The sequence below is a fragment of the Tenrec ecaudatus genome, chromosome 10 (genome assembly GCF_050624435.1).
Source record: "Tenrec ecaudatus isolate mTenEca1 chromosome 10, mTenEca1.hap1, whole genome shotgun sequence".
NCBI lineage: Eukaryota > Metazoa > Chordata > Mammalia > Afrosoricida > Tenrecidae > Tenrec > Tenrec ecaudatus.
In genome coordinates, this window is record NC_134539.1 from 72,365,497 (window position 1) to 72,384,855 (window position 19,359).

Below are 19,359 nucleotides of genomic sequence, written 5' to 3' on the forward strand. Positions count from 1 at the left end.
ACAGTCCACATGGCCAACGCAGCATCCATACTAGATTTTTTATCTTTTTAAAAATGAGTTGGTTACTCTGACATCTTTCAATTATCTTTCAACATATCATAATAAAATCATGGATTTAGACTTTAAAAAAAAAAGTGTTCCCCAGACTGACCCTGTGACACCGAGGCAAACCACTGAAAGCGTACGGCAGAGCAACCGTGGGAGCAGAGCAGGGAGCCCCCGAGGGAGTTCAAAGGACAGACTCTGGGGCCAGAGCATGGTACCCATGGGACCTGACTGAAGGACACGCCTAGAGATAAAAAATCAGACCTTGATCTATTTACAGGTTTTTCTTTCTTTAAAAAAATTTTTTTCTTTTAATTAATTTATTCTTCTATGGGTAATTGGTTTCCTTTTCTGTTGTCATCGCTGTGTTCTCACTCATCGCCTATCTTGCTATGGCTTGATTTTTGGGGCACATTATTACCTCTACAGATCTATCTAGATAAGACAGACTGAATGACTATCTGGAGGAGAAGACAATGGGACCAATGGTTCTGGGGGGACTTGGGAGAGGGGGAGGAATGGGTAAGGAGGCGGTGCTGACCAACCCAGGGACAGGAGAGCAGCAACCAGTGATCCAAAATCAGTGACAAGGAGGGTGTGAGTGGCCTGGTAGGGATTCAGCAAGGGCAAGATAACGGAGAGAAATCACTGAAACCCAAATGAAGGCTGAGCATGATAGTGGGACAAGAGGAAAGTAAAAGGGAATAGAGGAAAGAACTAGGAGACAAAGGGCATTTATAGAGATATAAATACGGACATGTACATATGTAAATATATCTATATAAGAGTATGGGGATCTTTCCGCCATCTTTCCGTGCCGCCATCATGGTGCGCATGAACGTCCTGGCCGACGCTCTCAAGAGCACCAATAATGCGGAGAAGAGAGGCAAGCGCCAAGTTCTCATTAGGCCATGCTCCAAGGTCATTGTCCGGTTTCTAACTGTGATGATGAAGCACGGCTACATTGGTGAATTTGAAATCATGGATGACCACAGAGCTGGGAAAATTGTAGTGAACCTCACGGGCAGATTAAACAAGTGCGGAGTGATCAGCCCTAGATTTGATGTGCAGCTCAAAGATCTAGAAAAGTGGCAGAACAACCTGCTCCCTTCCCGGCAGTTCAGTTTCATCGTGCTGACGACCTCCGCCGGCATCATGGACCACGAGGAAGCCAGGCGGAAACACACAGGAGGGAAAATCCTGGGCTTCTTTTTCTAGGGATGTAATGCATCGAAACAAATAAAACGCCGAATGGAAAAAAAAAAAGAGTATGAGGAAACAGATCTATGTGCATATATTTACAGGTTTAGTATTAAGGCAGCAGATGGACATTGGGCCTCCACTCAAGCACTTACTCAATGCAAGAACACGTTGTTCTATTAAACTGGCATTCCAGGATGCAGAACTTCCCGACACGATTGCTGAAGACAAATGTGTGCATAAGCAAATGTGATGGGGCCCGGCTATCAAGAGATATAGCGTCTGGGGTCTTAAAGGCTTGAAGATAAACAAGCAGCATCTAACTGAGAAGCATCAAAGCCTACACGGAAGAAGCACACCAGCCTGTCTGACCATGAGGTGTAGAAGGGACCAGTTATCAGACATCAAAGAACTAAAAATCTTATCAATGGGTGCCCACCTTTCTGATACGATCAATGAAGACAAACGTGTGTATAAGCAAATGTGGTGAAGAAAGCTGACGGGGCCCGGCTATCAAGAGCTATAGCGTCTGGGGTCTTTAAAGGCTTGAAGATAAACAAGCAGCATCTAGCTGAGAAGCAACAAAGTCCACATGGAAGAAGCACACCAGACTGTGTGACCACAAGCTGTCGAAGGAATCAGGTCTCAAGCATCAAGGAACAAAAAATCCTATCATTGTAAATGTGGGTGAGTGCAGAGTGGAGACTCAAAGCCCATCAGTAGCCAACTGGACACCCCCTTCCTGAAGGGTTGTGGGGAAGAGGAGGTGTGCAGGGTATCAACGATGAAACATAACTTTCCTCTAGCTCTTAAATGCTTCCTCCCCCCACACTATCATGATCCCAATTCTACCTTACAAACCTGGCTAGACCAGAGGATGTACATTGGTACAGATAGGAACTGGAAACACAGGGAATGCAGGACAGATGACTCCTTTGGGATCAGTGATGAGAGTGGCAATGCCTGGAGGGTGGAGGGAATGTGGGGTTGAAAGGGGGAACTGATTACAAGAATCTACGTATAGCCTCCTCCCTGGGGGATGGACATCAGAGAAGAGGGTGGGGGCAACATCGGACAGTGTAACATATGACAAACTAATAATAATTTATGACTGATGAAGGGTTCATGAGGTAGGGGGGAGGGAGGGGGGAAATGAGGAGCCGATATTAAAGGCTCAAGTAGAAGGCAAATGTTTTGAGAATGATGAGGGCAACAAATGTACATAATGTGCTTATGTGCTTGACAGAATGGATGGATGTATGGATTGTGATAAGAAATGGATGAGTCTCCAATAAAATGATTTATTAAAAAAAGTGTTCCAATCCATTATTAGCTCATCTTTGGTCAGTAGGAGTTTCTTCAAATTGGCTCCTAAGCCCCAAAGAGTCAAACGTAAATCTTGAGTATATACTTTGAATTTAGAGAACATCTCGATAGATTTGGTATATTGGATATTCTTGAAAGAAGACCTGAAGAGTTGTGGGATGATGTCAACAGTATTATGCATGCAGAAAGCAAAGGGTCACTAAAAAGGAAGGAAACAAAAGACTAAAGTGATGTCAGAACACTGAAAGAATTTATGGGAAATACTGCACAAGGCGGAAAGCATCAAAAGAAGAAGGAAGGAAGGAATACAGAGTCACTGTGACAAAGAGATACTGGTCAACGTCCAACCATTTCAAGAGGGAGCACATTAATAAGAATTGATAGCATTGAAGGAAGACGAAGTCCAAGCTACACTGAAGACATCAGTAAAATGAAATGTCCAGAAATTGACAGAAATACTAATGGAAATGTTTCAGAAACTGAGCCAGTGTTGGAAGCACTTACCTGTCTATGCCAAGAAATCTGAAACGCAGCTATCTGGCAATCCAACAGAACACAGAAATTACACATCACCACCACTAACCCCAGCAGCCCTGGTGGCGAAGTAGTTACACATTGGGTGCGTAACCACAAGGTCTGCAGTCTGAAACCACCAGCCACTCTGAGAGAGGAAGATAAAGGTTTTCTCAACCGGGAAAGAGACACATCCTCAGAAACCCACAGGAGCAAGTCTACCATGTCCTATGGGGTCACTATGAGTTCGAATAAACTGAACAGCAATGAGTACGGTCACTGATCACATGCAAGTAAAATTTTGCTGAACATAATTTTAAAAATGCTTACAGCAGTACAATGACAAGAAACTGCTGGAAAATTAAGCTGGATTCAGCCGAGAACTTGGAATGAAGGATATCATTGTTTACATTTCAGACAGCTCTAGGCTGAAAGTAGAGAACACCAGAAAGATGTCGATCTAACGGACGATGAGCAACACTGAAGGACAGGGATTTCAGAACACTTCATTCTGCAGAACATGTATGCAGACCAAGAGGTGGTCTAGCAAAGACCACCATGCTTGGTAAAGCAGAGAATCGGGCAAAGAGGAAGGCCATCAAGGGGAGAGATTCACACAGTGGCTCCAACAATGGGCTCGGACACTCACAACTGTGAGGCGGGCACAGGACGGGCACAGGACTGTTAGAAGTTGGAACCAACTTGATGGCATCTAAGAACAAACAAACAAGCCATGCGTCTGTTTCTTGCCACAAAGTTACTGGTATATTCCGGTCTAGCTGCTGATGTGATTTTTCACTAACTACTTGTATTTTGCAGTTCACAAGGATATCCCCTGCAATTCAGCGTTTCAGTTTGTACTTTGTTCAAGTCTTTGAAGCCTCTACTTTTTCAATCTCTTGAAAAATTGCGGTATAGGTAACAAACATTTGCCATTTCAACGCTCTTCAGCATGTACAGTTAAGGGGCCTCATTTATGTTTACCATGTTATGCACCCATCACAGTAGCCGAAACTCAGTTAGGATGTATATGCTAGCCAGGGCTGTAATGTGGCTGTGACTGTATCACTCATGTTACTCTTCTATTTGGGGGTAAGGATTTAGGGAAACTAAAGAGCAGAGCCGCTGTCAGGTTCTTTTAAGTTCATTTAGTACATCACATTTCCCCTTATAGACCTCAATGTTTACCACCACTTCACAGATACTTACAGAAGAATAAAACACCTAAACTAAACAGATTTTAAAGATGTTATTTAGAATCATGTGCAATTTACTTTTGGGGATATAAAACTCTAATTAAAGCTACTAGTTGCTACTTGGTAATCGGACTAGTTTATATGGGTTAAGGAAGCAGACAAGTGACTGGCTTTCAGGAGCTATATCAGATACCGATTCCTCCCTTGTCGTTATTAAAAGCACCCCCATTAGACAGCATGAAATACACAGTACAAGAAGGTTCAAGTATTGTTTCCTCATCAGCAAGATGCATTATTTGCATACTAAATCACCTAAAACAACAAATTACATATTTTAAGCATCTTTGCATCATACACGCTTTCAAACTGGGCTAAGGTTAGAATCTTTGAAAAAAAAAAAAGGCAAAAATCTCACCTCTGTGACACGCAGTTGTGAAGATGTCGCCATATAATCTGATTCTAATTTATTCTTCTCAGAGATGGCTGTGGTATTTTGAAGAATTAAGTCTACTTTTTGTATATGCAGAGAAGCACAAATCTAGGAATAAAAGTTCCAAGAGTTCAGTTTTTCTGCTACTTATGCTTTAGAAGAAAAACAAGGTTGTTTTTACCAGAATTATGAGCCATAAAACAAATATCATTCTTCTAAAGTTCTGGATGACATTTTTCAGTAGTTCCTTTAGTGAACTATTTTTCTACAAGAGAATGTTTTCAAAAGTGTTAGCGGTGTATGCACTCATCTTTAACTATTTAGCTTAATGTGTACTTTTCACCTATTTATTAACCCATAACAGGAAATTTCAAATAATAAAGCAACCTGAAACTGTTGATAAAAATCTCTTCCTGCTGTAAGTAAAATGTCAAACATCTTATTTGAGACCCTCACTAACCAAGCTCTCTGTGGTAGTGACATAACTCCATGTCAACTTGAAGATATAAATGCGTAGGGGTGGAGTCTAGCATGTCAATCAGGTCACATCCTGATGTTGCCTCCTTGTGGGCGTGTCCTCCTCATAGAGAGGCTCCTGAGAACCTCCGCCTCTGTCTCTGCCTTCACTGGCCTGCTAGCCAGTCCCTTGGAGAGCTGCCAGATCCACTCCTATTGGAGTCATGGGATTTTTGCACCCACAGGCTGGTGACGGTCCTGCACTCGACATCACTGCAATGTGGCTTCCTGAGTCTGAAGAGCGACTTATGGACTAGTATTGGACTTATGAACTAGCACTGGACATAGGACTTGATTTGGACTGGGATGTTTTCTTGATATATAATAACTTCTTGATATAAAGTTCTTTCTTATACACATATATGAGTGTCTCTGGATTTGTTTCTCTAATATACCCAGCCTAACACACTCTCTAAAGATTTTACTATCTGGTCTAGTTTACTATTAAATAAATAAACATTTTAAGTACCGTACCTTTATTAAGTTTGCCAATTCAGTAACAACTTTTGCTTTCTGGACATTTATTTCCTTGATTTTGGTACTTGCTTTCCGTTCTTCCTCTTCCAGGTTGCAAGTATCCTGTTCCATCAGTCTTAAACTATACAAAAAGCAAGATGATTTAGAAATCATAGTCAAACACAAGGACTGAACAAAATTCTTTGGCTACTTTGTTTTATGGCCCCTTTAGCAATGCTACTCGGGTGTACAAATGTTAGCTCCCACATCAAGTAATCATTTTATGCAACCTGCCAATATAAAAAACTAGTAGGTGGAATAGACTCCGTGCTCAGCACCATCTTGGTCACGCCACTACTAGCGGTCGGAGCAGGGACCGGAGTTCCCTCTGTGCCACGACCAGCCCGACCACGTCTGACGCTCGAGAGCGTCTCCCTCATCTGGGAATTGATTCTAACAGTGCTTCCCACTAGGGGCTCTGGTGCAGATGCAAAAAGACAGTCCATGTAACACACTTTCGACAGTGCCTGACTGACCATAACTAATGAATAACCATTAGCTATTACTGTGGTTAGGGATATTATTAGAAAACACAGTCATTGCACGCAAGTAGCTTAGCTGGGGAGATCTGATTAACAGTGAAGAAAACAAAATAAGATAGTAGAATCCAACAAGTTAACAGCAAAGTGGGAGGTGTGTGTAACACTAAAGGCCTTGCTCTTTCTACTGCACAGGGTTAATGTGAGGAGGAAGCAAGCACACAGGAGGAAGGGAGGGAGGGAGACGGGAGGGAGGGAGCAGTAACAGACAAGGAGGAAGAAAGGGTGGTGGTGGACTAGCTTGAGGAAAGAAGCTGGAATGGGTAGAGGAAGACAAGCCTGAAAACCTTGAAAGCCACTCTAAGGAAGAGGAGTATCTAATTCAATTCCAAGCACTGACAACATTCTTTTCATGGAGAATGAATCAGAAAAGAACATGCACTTAGCCACAGTGTTGTGGATGAGGAAATTCGTAGGTCACCTCCGTATACAAAATGAATTAACTGCAGAGGCTGGAAATGGGTGTAAAAGGTTATTTTATGGCAAGAACGAGATATTTTAAAAACCAATGAGTAGAGGGAATGAAGAAAATTAAAAATAAAACAGCAGACTGACTCCAAGAATATACAAAGTCAAAAAGGATTGCTACCAAGTCATACAAACTTATTAAACAAAAACAGCAAAATGTGAAGATACTGTTTCTTTTCATAGCCTCCAACTATGTCTGTACACTTCTGAAGGTGGGTTTCTACCTCTCCCAGAAGAATTCTGCTACTTTCCAATTAGGCCATATCACAATGGCAATTGGGGCATTCTTGGGAACTCACATCATGTTCCTCTGTAATGTTCTTGGAGTCCCGGAAGCACGTTGGAAAGGGCAAGATCAAGGGTCAGGTTTCGTAGGGTGTTTCAGCGCGTGCTACCCTGAATGAGCAGCAGGTGTGCACTGCTGCGAGAGGAAATGTTCTTCAGCACCACTTTCCTAGCCTTTGGACTTACCAGCCCGATTTTCCATTTTCTTAAAGTTAGTTGTAAATAGCTCCTCTATCCTCTTTCAGGATACCTATGAAGATTAACTCTTTGGAGTTCCCCAAACCAATCACTATATACTCCTGAGTTAAAAGCTTTTCCTTGAATTCCCCTGGCCCAGCAAATGCCCTTGAAAGCCACTGTTTTACTTAGATCTTGCTCTCTGACGATAGTGGTAAACCCAGGGCTCAGTTTGGGTTATGATTTAAACCGTAAAATCTTCATAAGCTTAGATCTTGCTTTAAAAACTGCTGGAAAAAAAATCAGTGGAGTTAGGTGATCTTTGTGCAACCCTTTTGGGCCAAAAGCTTGTGGAAGTCAAGATGTTTACTTAAGACTGAAATGCCAAACCTTGAAAAATGCCAACTTCAGGATCTAACACATTCATGGGAACTCTATAGTCTTTTACCAGTTTCTGGACTTGCCCAGTTTCTTGAGCCTACGTCTCTTGGCTCAAGGCCACCCTGTGGGACAGTTAGGACTGCTCCGGAGGATTTTCTAGGTTTGTTAACAGCCTCGTCATTCTCCAAGGAGCAAGCATCACATGGGTTTCAATCACCGACCTTGAGGTTGGCGGTCAAATGCCTACCCTACAGAGCTACCAGCGATCCTGCCGCTATGGTAAAGATGGGCTTAACATTTTTTATTTGGAATGAAATAGGCCCAGGCATGTATGAACCGGAACCCTAGTTGCAATATGTTGTGAATTACTCTCGTGTAATAAAACAAAAAGGGGCCGCCAGAGAAACGGATCATTCTTATACATAATCACCTCAAGGGACAACTTGATCAATTAGCAGCATACAGTGACCAGCATCGGGAGGTTTTAATGTGAGCAGCCATCTACATAAGATGCACCTATTGGCGTGTACTTGCCTGGCGCAAAAGGAAAATAAGGAGACTCAAGGCCTAGAAAAGTCTATACAACTCCCTGCCCACAAGAATCAAGTCTTTAAAGGCTATTCATAAGAGATTGGCTGTCAATATATATGTGGTTGGAAGTTCCCCAACAATTAAAAGATATGTGTGACTTTTGGCATCAAGTTGATTCAGATTCCCAAAGCTGTTAATCTGTACATGAGCCTCATATTTCTTCTGTGAAGCAGCTGATCTCGGGGTGTAACACCAAATTTGCCGTTATTTTTCCCTATGATCAGAGCGTGCATGCTGTAACAAAATCACTTATGGTTAAAGGTCTATTTACAGTGTAATGGATCTTCAAGCAAGAAAACACAAGTTCCTGATAATGGCTTTAGATTTCACATGGCAATTAACCTTGAAGGTCTCCTACTCTGTCCAATTTTGATGTAGTATGATCTGATAGGCTATTAAAACACCTCTCCTTTTTTCAACTTCATATTCAATGTAAGATCAGATTTTCTTCAGATATTTCAACCAAAGCAACGTCTCACAATAGACTAACTGCAGAAGCAGAGATAAGAATCTAGCCATCTTCCTTTAAATCAGATTTTAATAAATTTGCAGAAATATATTAAAATGCTACTCTTATAGTAAATTTATTTTTATTTAAAAACTGTTGACATATACTGGGTTTATTATTTTAAAACTTTAAACATTTTTCTATTTTAATTTTAAATGGGGTAAATATCGACAGCACCTACATAAACAGTATGTCAGGACCCTCAATGTTTAACCATGTAATTAGGTTTTTAAAAAAACCCGACTCACTGCCATTGAGTCAATTCCAACTCACAGTGACCCAATAGGACAGGGCAAAGCTGCCCGTGTGGGCTTCCGAGACTCTTAGAGAGCAGAAAACCCTCCCCTGCCCCGCTTGGAATGGCTGGTGGCTTGGAAGGGCTGACCAAGGCAACACCCTCTATGCCACTAGGGCTTCTCAAATGGGTCTTGGGGCCATAATAACTGAAGAGCTTAAAGACACAGGCCCTTCACCTAGGGACTCTTATGATTTTTTAAAGTAGAAACTGTACTGCTATTCCTGGGCTAAGTATCAACCCCCCCCCCCCCCCGCATACCTTCCTAGCTTGGAGCTGATTTTTTGTCCCAGTTGTCTTTTCTTTGTTCTCCTCTCAAGAAGCTCCTTCTTCTTTTGTCGGAGTTCATGGTCCTTGTGCTCCAGCTGCTTGTTTGTCTCACATAAGGCCATCAATCCGGAGTCCACTGCGCGCACTTTCCTGTGAATTTCCTACGGAAGATTCAACTTGTTAAGTATGTTTAAAGGGGGCTGGCTGACAATATTATAAATCCAGTTGATATTACTTTCTAAGCCTCCAATTAAAATAACCAACCTTCAGCTGTTCTTCCAACTGCCTTCTTTGCTCCAGATCCACGGTCACGGTGAGAAGCTGGGCTACTTTCAGGGATGTGTTACAAGAGATCACTGTGTTGGAGTACACAGAGGTTTTCACCACGTACCTTTCTTCTGCTGTATAAATTTGTTTCAATCGGGTTTCTTTTATGACCTACAATGTGACATGGTAGTATTAGTGCATATCCCAAGACAATTGGGATTATATTTTAATGAATGCATAAAAAAACAGATGGGGTAAATTATAGAAAATTAAAATATTAGTTAATTTGATTTCTTTTAAAAAATCTACCCCTTACACTCTAGCATGGCAGCAGATAACATCACTTCAGGTTATTATTTTAGAAAACAACACCAAGTAGGAAGACTAAGGACACGTGCAGACGCTGTCCTTCCCTTCTGTCTAGTAAGGCCTCCAGGAACGACCGTGCACTGCGGCTGTGACTGCGCTATCCCGTGGGCGTCGATGACGCTCCTTCCCTCGGTTATACGGTCCAGAGTCACAGCCGTATACTGGAGAGCACACTTAACAAAAAAACTGCATTTTTATAGGATTTCAAATAATTTCAAACTTTTCCTTGAGCTCTTAATTTTCTCAGTAATATATATGAGGTTTCAAAGCCTAAACAATATTTGAAACACAACATTACACAAAGTTTTCTATACTGAGCCTGGGATTCAGGCTTTTCTGTTTGCTACATTTTCATCATCAGTACTATTCTGGCTCATTTCCTTCCTGAGGTTTATAGTAAAGAGATGAAACATATTTAAACCCAGTTAATTCCACAGGGCATCAAACGGCATCCAGAAACACTGAACATGGAATAAACAGAGGGTCTGGATGAGACATACGAGACCGTTTTTGAGGAAACCTTCAAGAAGGGGCGGGCTTTACCATGACCATTCTATATCCATATCTACAGTAAGTTTAGCAAGACAATGTAGAGTACCAGAACTTAAACAGATGAAACCACTAACAGAAGGCATGAACACAAGTGTCATCAGCTAAAATGTCCAGTGTTGTCCAGGCTCCAACCGCAGTCAACGAATCAAAAGCTTCGTGGTTGGGAGGTGCCCTCGAGAAGGTTCCGACCCACAGCGGCCCTTGCACAACAGAAGCAAACGCTGCCTGGGCTGGGCCATCCTCGCCCTGTTCTCAGGCTCCATCTGCTCCTGTGTGTCACTCCAGTGTGTTGGGGGCCTACTTCTTTTACGGCACCCCTCTGCTTTACCAAGCTTGACGTCCTTCTCCAAGAAGAACTTACGGTACTGCCTCTAGTTACTCACATTCCTCTTAAAATATTAGTCACTGCGTTTGTCATTAAAAATATAAAAGATAATTTGTACGTAGGTAGAAACAAAGTAACACACTTATTTAAATTTCAGACAAATTTCAGACAGTTTTGCTTAATTTTGAGCCAAGGAGTTTTAGTGAAATTATGTTTTTGGTAAAAACACAATAGTATCTTACCCATTCAATTTTTTCTCTGGTCCTGTCAGTTCCAACAGGGACTTCATGAATATTATACTGGCAACAAAGGTAACTCATCACAGGATCAGGTGCATCAAATAACTCTCGCAAGTAAGAGAAAAATCCATATTGTCTGCGAGAAAGAAGTACTTATTACAATCTCCTTAAAACAGATTGCTTAAAAATCTAATCATTGGCAATGGCCAATAAATAAATATATATTGTTTGATAATATAGGAAGTTTAATTTTTTTTAAAAAAATCACTTAATATTGATTACTTTAAGAAAACTTTACACTTTTTATGAATACAAACTAGTCATTTTTTTGCGGGCGGGGCGGGAGGAAGTTCTATTGCTTTATTCTTAGAAAGCCATTTTTAGCAGTGTTTCCCAGAGTGGGCAACACTGCCCCCTGGGCGGTACTGGAGTAATCTAAGGCAGCGGTTCTCTATCTGTGGGTTGTGACCCCTTAGACCCCTTTCACAGGGTCATCTAAGGCCATCAGAAAACACATCTTTCAGATGGTCTTAGCAACCAAGACACTGCTCTTCTATCTATCTCTAGGCGGGTCCGCCCACCACATACGAGTACTCCCGGCATGAAGACTGATACCCATGCTACACCATGCTTCAAGACAAAATCTCCTGGATTTTTCATTAGAAATAAATCGCTCACAATATAGAATTACATACTGTTTTTGTGACTCATCACTATGCTTTCATTGTTAAATTTTTAACAATGAAAATATCCTGCATCAGATGCTTACATGACAATTCATAACAGTAGCAAAATGACAGTGATGAAGTAGCAACGGAAATAATTTTATGGCGGGGGGGTCCGCACCACCTGAGGAACTGTATGGAAGGGTGGCGGCCCGAGGAAGGTGGAGACCCGCTGCTCTGGGGCACAGCAAAAGCAGCTCTCTATACTTCATCGTGGATCATGAGCTACAGTACAAGTTTCAACTGCCAGGGGGCGCTGAGTAATTCTTCTCTGACCAGGGGGCAGCAGGCCCTGTTTTCAGAACTATGATGTCTAGCCATATTACAATTGCAAACTGGTATTTAGCCCTTCTGGGAGTTATTTTCACACTATGAAGGCATGGTTACCACTTTATTTTACTGATAACTAATCAATTGTTTTAGTGTCTTGTCAAACGGCTCTACTGGTGTGAGCCCTGACCTCTGCTACATACTGCACATATAATCTGTGCCTGTGTCTAGAGCTTCAGCTAATTCAGAGTGAAGTGCAAGCCCACGAGGGGCACAGGAGCCTTTAACAAACACACACAGGTGAGCTAGAGATAATAATAATAAAATTAAGTCAATATTGCAAGCAACAGGGTATTCTAATAAACTTTTCAAGACTTACCGTAGTTCGTTCAGAGCCCTTGAAGGGGCTTTCTCTGCATATGAACTATTGGGAGCAATAACGGCATTGACTCTTAATTTTTTATTGTCACGAACCTGAAGACAAGGGGAAATGTTATTTTAATTATCATACACTATTAATTGTTTTCAAAGTTATACAATTCCACTAACATTCACAGATGACAATAAATCTGAATACTGATGGGATAGTTAATGAGACTTAGGACTTTTTCTTTAGGTGTGATTAAATATTGTAAATATGTGGCTTCAGAGATTCCAATTCTTTTAGAGTTACATACTGAAATAGTCTCAGACAGAATACTATGTCTAGGATCTGCTTCAAAATAATAGAGATGAAGAGTAGTTTGCTTCCACTAGTACTGCATTATCTTGTCTTGACCTACCATTATGGCAAACAGTGATCATGAATGCTGGGGGAAAAAATGGAAGGCACCCGAGAGGGAACAGAGACCAAAGCTACAGAAAAACTACCACTTGAAAGAGGAAGAGAACAGCAGGTGTGACGTACTTATGTGTGTGTTTAGTGCCTTGAAGAAAGTCCCTTCCCTGGAGGAATCAATGTGGAAAACGGCTGACTTCCCGACTAAAGCAGTGATACACACAATGGAGTTTGGGGTACCTACAATGTTTGCAACATGTTCAGAAAGACTTCAGATGGGAGCTACAGAATGAACAGCTCCCGAAATCTGCATATAAACCCTACACAAATTCTTGGCCAGCCTCTGAGTCCTTTCTGCTTTTGACTTGGTGAATTCAGCAACAAAGGAAAGGCAATAAGGAAGTCAGTGCAGATGTGAATGAGGGCAGTGTCCACTGCAGGGGTGACAGAGAGAACAGATTTACAAATCCAAAGGACTCAATGAATTCCAAGTAGGATAAATTGCCCCAAGAGAGTCACACCAAGACGCCTAATCACGCTTAAAAACCACAGGGAAAGAGACATCCGTAAAGTGGGGAGAGAGAAGAAACAACCGCAATAAAGGATCCCCATAAGATGAAATGCTGACATCAGCCCCAGGAACGTCGAGTCCGGAAGGCAACGGAATAACACTCAGAGAGCTGAAAGAAACGCACAAAGGACATGCACACACACAGAGAGAGAGATGCCTGTGCAGACAAAGTGTGAAATGCAGACAGTGGAGTATGATTCAGCCTGAAGAGAAACATAAGTTTGATACTCGAAATGACATGGATGTAACATTAAGGGGACAGAGTAGTTAAAAGAATAAACACTGTATGAATTTGGTTATACAAACATAAGCAATACACGAAGACCAAAGTTTATTAGTGCTTTCCAGAGATAGGTAGGGGGATAATTGGGGAGTTATTGCTTTAAGAGGTATTGAGTTGAGAATGATGAAAAAATATTTGGCAAAGGACAGTGGTGACATTTGCACATTTTGGTGAACTTAATTCATGCCACTGAATTATACACTTAAGCAAATGTCTTGTCACACATATTTTACTACAATTTTTTTAAATGGGCAAAAGACTTACATGCTAACAAAGGACAAAAATAAATGAATGGATAATAAACACGCAGAAGCGCTCTATTTGTCATTATAGAAACAAAAATTAAAATACGGAAATATTGCAACACACCTACTAGAATAGTTAAAAATGAAGGGCTTATTATACATGGGCAAGAATGTGAGCACTGAACTGAGACACAATGTTAGAGAGTAAAACGGCAGACTCATTTGTAAAAAGATTGAGAGGGGATAAAAAACCAGCAGAGTAATTATGGGAGGAGAGGGGAACTGAGTGGGAAGGGGCATGAGGAAATTCTTCAGGGTCATGAAAATGTTCTACATACTGACAGACGCTTTAACCCTGTAAAGACAACCAATGAACTCAGTGTACCTTTGTATTTCACAGGGGCTTGGAGGGCATCAATTCTGAAAGCCCTTCAGCACATTCTAAGTTTGTGCACATGAGTTGGTAGATGACAGGAGGGCCTCATTTCTACCGCTGAAGAGAGAACTACAAATATTCATTAAAGACAAGATGGGGCCCCAGTGTCAGATTCCAGTGGGAAAGACCCGCGTGAACATGGTGCACCAGAGTGCTCCTTCTCGGCTACAGAAACACACAGAGCCAGTGTTCATCTGAGAGAACTCTGAGGCATGGCGTGCACCAACAACAGGGAAGCCAAACCTGCTCCTAAAAGGATCGAGGCTGCCTTGGGGGAAGGCTGTGTCAAGCTGAGGCAGGGGAAACATCTTGCCGTGACAAAAAGGAAGTGCTCAAAACATGACAGCCACACTGAAAGGGCACAAAGGAAGGCAGAGCCAGATGGCGAAGTGGATGGAGGTTCCCATTTACTACCCCAGCAATGAACCCACTGAACAACAAATCAACACAAGCACAGACAACTCTCAGAACTTTGGATGGCAGCCGAGGACCTGGAGAGTCAGGGTGAGTCCAGAAGCCAGGGTGCAGGAGCAGGGTGGTAAATAGGTTGGGAGAACATACCTGGTAACATCTGAATTGCTAGCTATCACAGACGTTTTGGGATGGGATGGGGCAAACCGTCAAGGAGCCAATCTAAGATCACTATAACGCAGGATTTTTAAAGTCAATGCAAAGTGGCTAGGGGAGTTCAAGGACGAAGTCAATGGTGGGGGTGCAGGGAGACTGTGGGCGTGTGACACCGTGAGGATGAATCTCACTGTGGTCCAAGAGCAGTGGGCACTAGGACCATGAGAAACAGGAAGGACGGGTGGGCAAACACATAGGGAAAACGGTCTACAACAAACACCATGGGAAAGCAAGCTTGGGCATGGGGATCACGAGTAAGAGACACAGAGGATCGTCTATACCGCACCCCACCACACACACACATCCACACTGAATACAAAAGAGCAAGCACCCACAGTTCCTGACTGAGAACTCAACAAAACCCCAAGAAGAGCATGTATCCTCTTATGGTCCTCCGGAGGAGCTGACAAGCCCCCACTGCTGACTCAGCTGGAGTGGCCCTGCTCCGCGGGTTTCAAGAGCGATGCGCCTCTGCGAAGGCAGATCGCTGTATCTTTGTTCCACTGAGTAGCTTGATGCATAAGGGCCTTGTTTTTCAATTGGCAACCAAACGCCTGGCCCCTAACACCAGCAGGTCCACTCGGGCACTCGGGAAAATTTCCCACAAAAACAAGAATACCAAATCAAAAGTAAAAAAAAAAGACAAACTGGCCCAAGTTCAACAAACATGAGTAAGACACACAATCCCTAAAAATGAAGGGTCCGTCACAAGCAAAATAGAAAGAGGAAATTTCTTCTGTGGAAATCAGAAGAATGAAGAAAAAAAAAACCTGTTAATTTCAGACTACCACGCTAAGTATATTTAAAGAAGGAAAAAAGCAGACCAAAAACATAAAAGTAGATGTTAGGAAACCAGTAGCGGAACAGAATGACAGTCTGAATGTCAACACAAGAACAGAAAATGGAAAAAGGCCCAAAAGGAAATACGGGATTTGATTAAGAATTCTTACATTAAAATGATTGGAATCCCAGAGTACCCTGACAATAATGTCATAAAACGGATTTTCCTAGAGCTAATCTTTCTGGTATTCTGCTTTCCAACCTCAATAGACAATGGGTGAAGGAAGACAGCAGACAGTATATGACATGAAAAAAAATTGATAAATGATCAAGGGTTCATGAGAGAGGGAGAACAATGAAAGAAGAAAATGTTTTGAAAAATGATGGCAACATATCGTATACACTCGAGTATAAGCCGACCTGAATATCAGCCGAAGCACCTATTTTACCACAAAAAACGGCATTAAAAATGTGCTGGGAAAACTCAGCTTACACACGAGCATATACGGTATATGCAAATATGCGTGACACACTAGATGTATGTACGGATTGTGATAAGAGCTGTAAGAGTCCCTGATAAAATAATTAAAAACAAAACAAAAAAACCCTCTGCCACTCTGAGCAGCAATCCTGGCCTGGCTCATGCAGCGCCTGTTCTGCAGCAGCTCCAAGACATGCTGAGTTCGACTTGGCATAAAACCAAGAGTTCTTGAATCTTCAAGATTTTCCCTAAAACCAACTTTGAAATTAGACACGTACAACTAGTTAGCCACCTGAAATATGATATATTTCTACCATTAATCAGGTCCAACAAACTGTCACCAGTCACTATATCCTTTTTAACAATCAACTACTAAGCGAAACAACAAACTTGAAATAAAGCTTCAGTACTGCTCCTCGCTGAAAAAGGGGGGGGGGGGCTAGCAGGGGAGGAGGGTGCAAAATGGAGAGCTAAGAACGCCAGTGAGAGGAGAAAACCACGTAACCACAGTGGGGATGGCTGTGACTCTTACGCATGTGACTGAAGCGTTGCAAGGCATGATGTATGAATTGTACAGTAATTACAAGAACAACACCTGAGACACAAAGGATTCAGAGAACTTGCCCCAAGTCAGACGTTGCTGGATGCCTCCTAGTCAATTCAAAGCAAAGCAGAAATCAAACAACAATAGCTCGGCTGTTTAATTTTCATAATTAAGCCATTCTATAATTCACTGGCTTAGATTCTTATTCGGCAGTGTTTACTAACCAAGTACAAGATTCTCCTTTTTTTAAAAGAAGTTTTATTTATAGTAATAAGCAAAAATGTTGTATTGATTCCCCTTTCAAAGAAAAATTGACTTCACTTTGAATAGATTTCAAAAAAGGGAGTCCATCACGATGTTTCCTTACCTTTAAACAACACACAACAGAATGGCTCTATTTATCTCATTCCACTGGCAATTAAAAAAACTATGGACTATCTTCTCCTCTGACGAAGAAAATTCATTTCTTAATGATATAGAGAATGAACAAAATTGAGTGATTCTGAGGAGTTAATTGCTGTTATTTTTACCTCACATTTTGCTCTAGTAAAGTTAAAACGTTAAGAACCCATGAAAGAAAAGCGCCACTAGTAGTGTTCCTCAGTACTTGCCTCCCTCATGAAAACTTCCATATCTTCATGGCTTTCAAAGACAAAAGCTCTCAAGTCATTTGCGGAAATATGATTTTCAATGTATTTGGCATTTCTATTATCTTTCATATTGATCTAAAGAAAGAGAAAAAGTTAGTTGATTTTCATAAAGCTCCAAACAGATTAAAACATTCTTATGACATTAAATTTACCATTTGAGGAAATGACCCAAAAAAGCATGTATGGCTATTTAAGGGCCAACATTTTAAAACAGCTATTTAATCTGTACATTCACCAAGAAATAACCCAGACAAAAGCCAAGATGTGAACGCATCTGAAGTACACGGGCACAGTTCACTCACACACAGGAAGCCCTGGGAGTTGAAATCAACCATGTCTATAGCAACTGGACAGGTGCCCTGAGAAGAACAGGCAGCAGCTAATATGCTCAGCCACTAACCAACCCCCCCCCAACCCACCCCAGGTGCCTCACGGACAGGCCAGGGGACGCATGTCTGGGGAAAAACTTTGCAGGGAATGGAGAAGCACAACACAACCCAACCCACGGGAGCAGAGCTGTGCTCTGCACACGGCCCCGAGTCGGGGCAGACTGGCATCACTGCTGTCTTTTGTTTCAGGAAGAGCTCCTTTATCCCCAAACGTTTATATTCGCTTTCTTAAGAGTAAAGATGTCATGCATGGAAGTAACCAACAGTCACAAAAACACAAAGAACTAAATAGACTTTATAAATCTAATGGAGGAAAAATAAACCCACTACAAATAATACTTAATTGTAACTATTAGTGCTTTTAAACGAAACCCTAATTTGCTAACACCAAAGCATAGTCATTGGCTTAAGAAGTATTGACTGATTAGGCAATTCTGTGTGTAAAGTTTAATGCTGTGAAATACTGAAACCAGGGGGAAATGTCTTAAAAAGAGTGCTATCTATTCTTTATTACAAATGAGTATGTTAAAAAGCAAACAGGATAAAGCTTCACAATATAAGCTATATAAAAAGGGTGCCGACCTACAGAATTTTAGAGTATGTCACTTTTCACCCCAAATGTATTGCCATTGAGTCAATTCAGACTCTCTGTGAGCCTGTGTGGGGTTTCTGAGGCAGTACATCCTTATGGGAGAAGAGAGCCTTATTTGGCTTCTGCAGAGTAGCTGGTGAGTTTGAACTGCCAACCTTCTGATTAGCAGTCCAATACCCAACAGTGCCATGAAGGATTCATATGATCTCCAGCACAGAGTATTCGTTTTCTTGAAAACTCAAAAGTTTAAGAAAGAGGTGGCATCTATGCATTCCACAAGGGGGTAAGCCATCTTCCATCTTCCAAGCCCCTTTGAAGCCCCGCACCTCTCAAGCACAGCAGTCCGGAGCTAGCACTCATCACTGCCGCTCAGGACTCAAACACCTGGCTTCATAAAGTCATTTGTAAATGGGTATGATAGAGCCACATGTATTCGCACAGTATATAATGTGGATGAAAAGAGGCAATGCTGTTCAACACTACTCTTCATTTTGTATCAATCACTGTAGGAAAATGGAAAGACACATAAAGAAAATTAAAACCATATAAAATACCAGCAGAAACCTATGAACGTGTGTATTACCTCAACGTATTTAGGGGGCAGGGGAACGGAGGGTTTCGAATTATTTTAATGAAGAAAAAAAATGGAAAACTGCTCCTTTGAGTCAATTCTGACCCATAATAACCCTACTGGTCAGAAAATAATTATTTTTTGGGGGGGAGGGGGGGTTCCCAAGACTGTAAATCTTTACAGGAGCAAATGGTACAAATGAAAAAAATCTGTAAGTGGCTGTGTGATGGAAGGTTCTTACAGAAAAGTTAACCACAAGTGGCAATGAGAAGTTACTTTCTAAAGTAACTGTGCATACGCCGGCGTAGGACTTCGTTTTCATCACTGTCTCCAAGCGAGTACTTAACAGCGAGAATCTGCCAAGCCAGAATTCCAGGGCTCCTGGCCTGTTGTGAAATGGCTACATGAT

General features: G+C 41.7%; 2 protein-coding genes across 4 annotated transcripts in view; one reads left to right on the forward strand and one right to left on the reverse strand.

Moving 5' to 3' along the window:
* SMC5 (structural maintenance of chromosomes 5) overlaps nt 1-19,359 on the reverse strand; it is a 91,220-nt gene that overhangs the window by 24,868 nt on the left and 46,993 nt on the right. For all 3 annotated transcript variants that reach the window (XM_075560555.1, XM_075560554.1, XM_075560553.1), the window contains exons 11-17: nt 17,360-17,473; nt 12,383-12,477; nt 11,012-11,144; nt 9,521-9,694; nt 9,248-9,417; nt 5,701-5,824; nt 4,696-4,818 (exon numbers count right to left, since the gene is read on the reverse strand). In XM_075560555.1, coding sequence (XP_075416670.1) covers nt 4,696-4,818; nt 5,701-5,824; nt 9,248-9,417; nt 9,521-9,694; nt 11,012-11,144; nt 12,383-12,477; nt 17,360-17,473 — 933 coding nt within the window. The remainder of the gene's footprint in view (nt 1-4,695; nt 4,819-5,700; nt 5,825-9,247; nt 9,418-9,520; nt 9,695-11,011; nt 11,145-12,382; nt 12,478-17,359; nt 17,474-19,359) is intronic.
* On the forward strand, nt 857-1,311 carry LOC142458006 (small ribosomal subunit protein uS8-like). The gene has a single exon (XM_075559074.1). It carries the CDS (start codon nt 871-873, stop codon nt 1,261-1,263), a length of 393 nt encoding a protein of 130 aa, XP_075415189.1. The 5' UTR covers nt 857-870; the 3' UTR covers nt 1,264-1,311.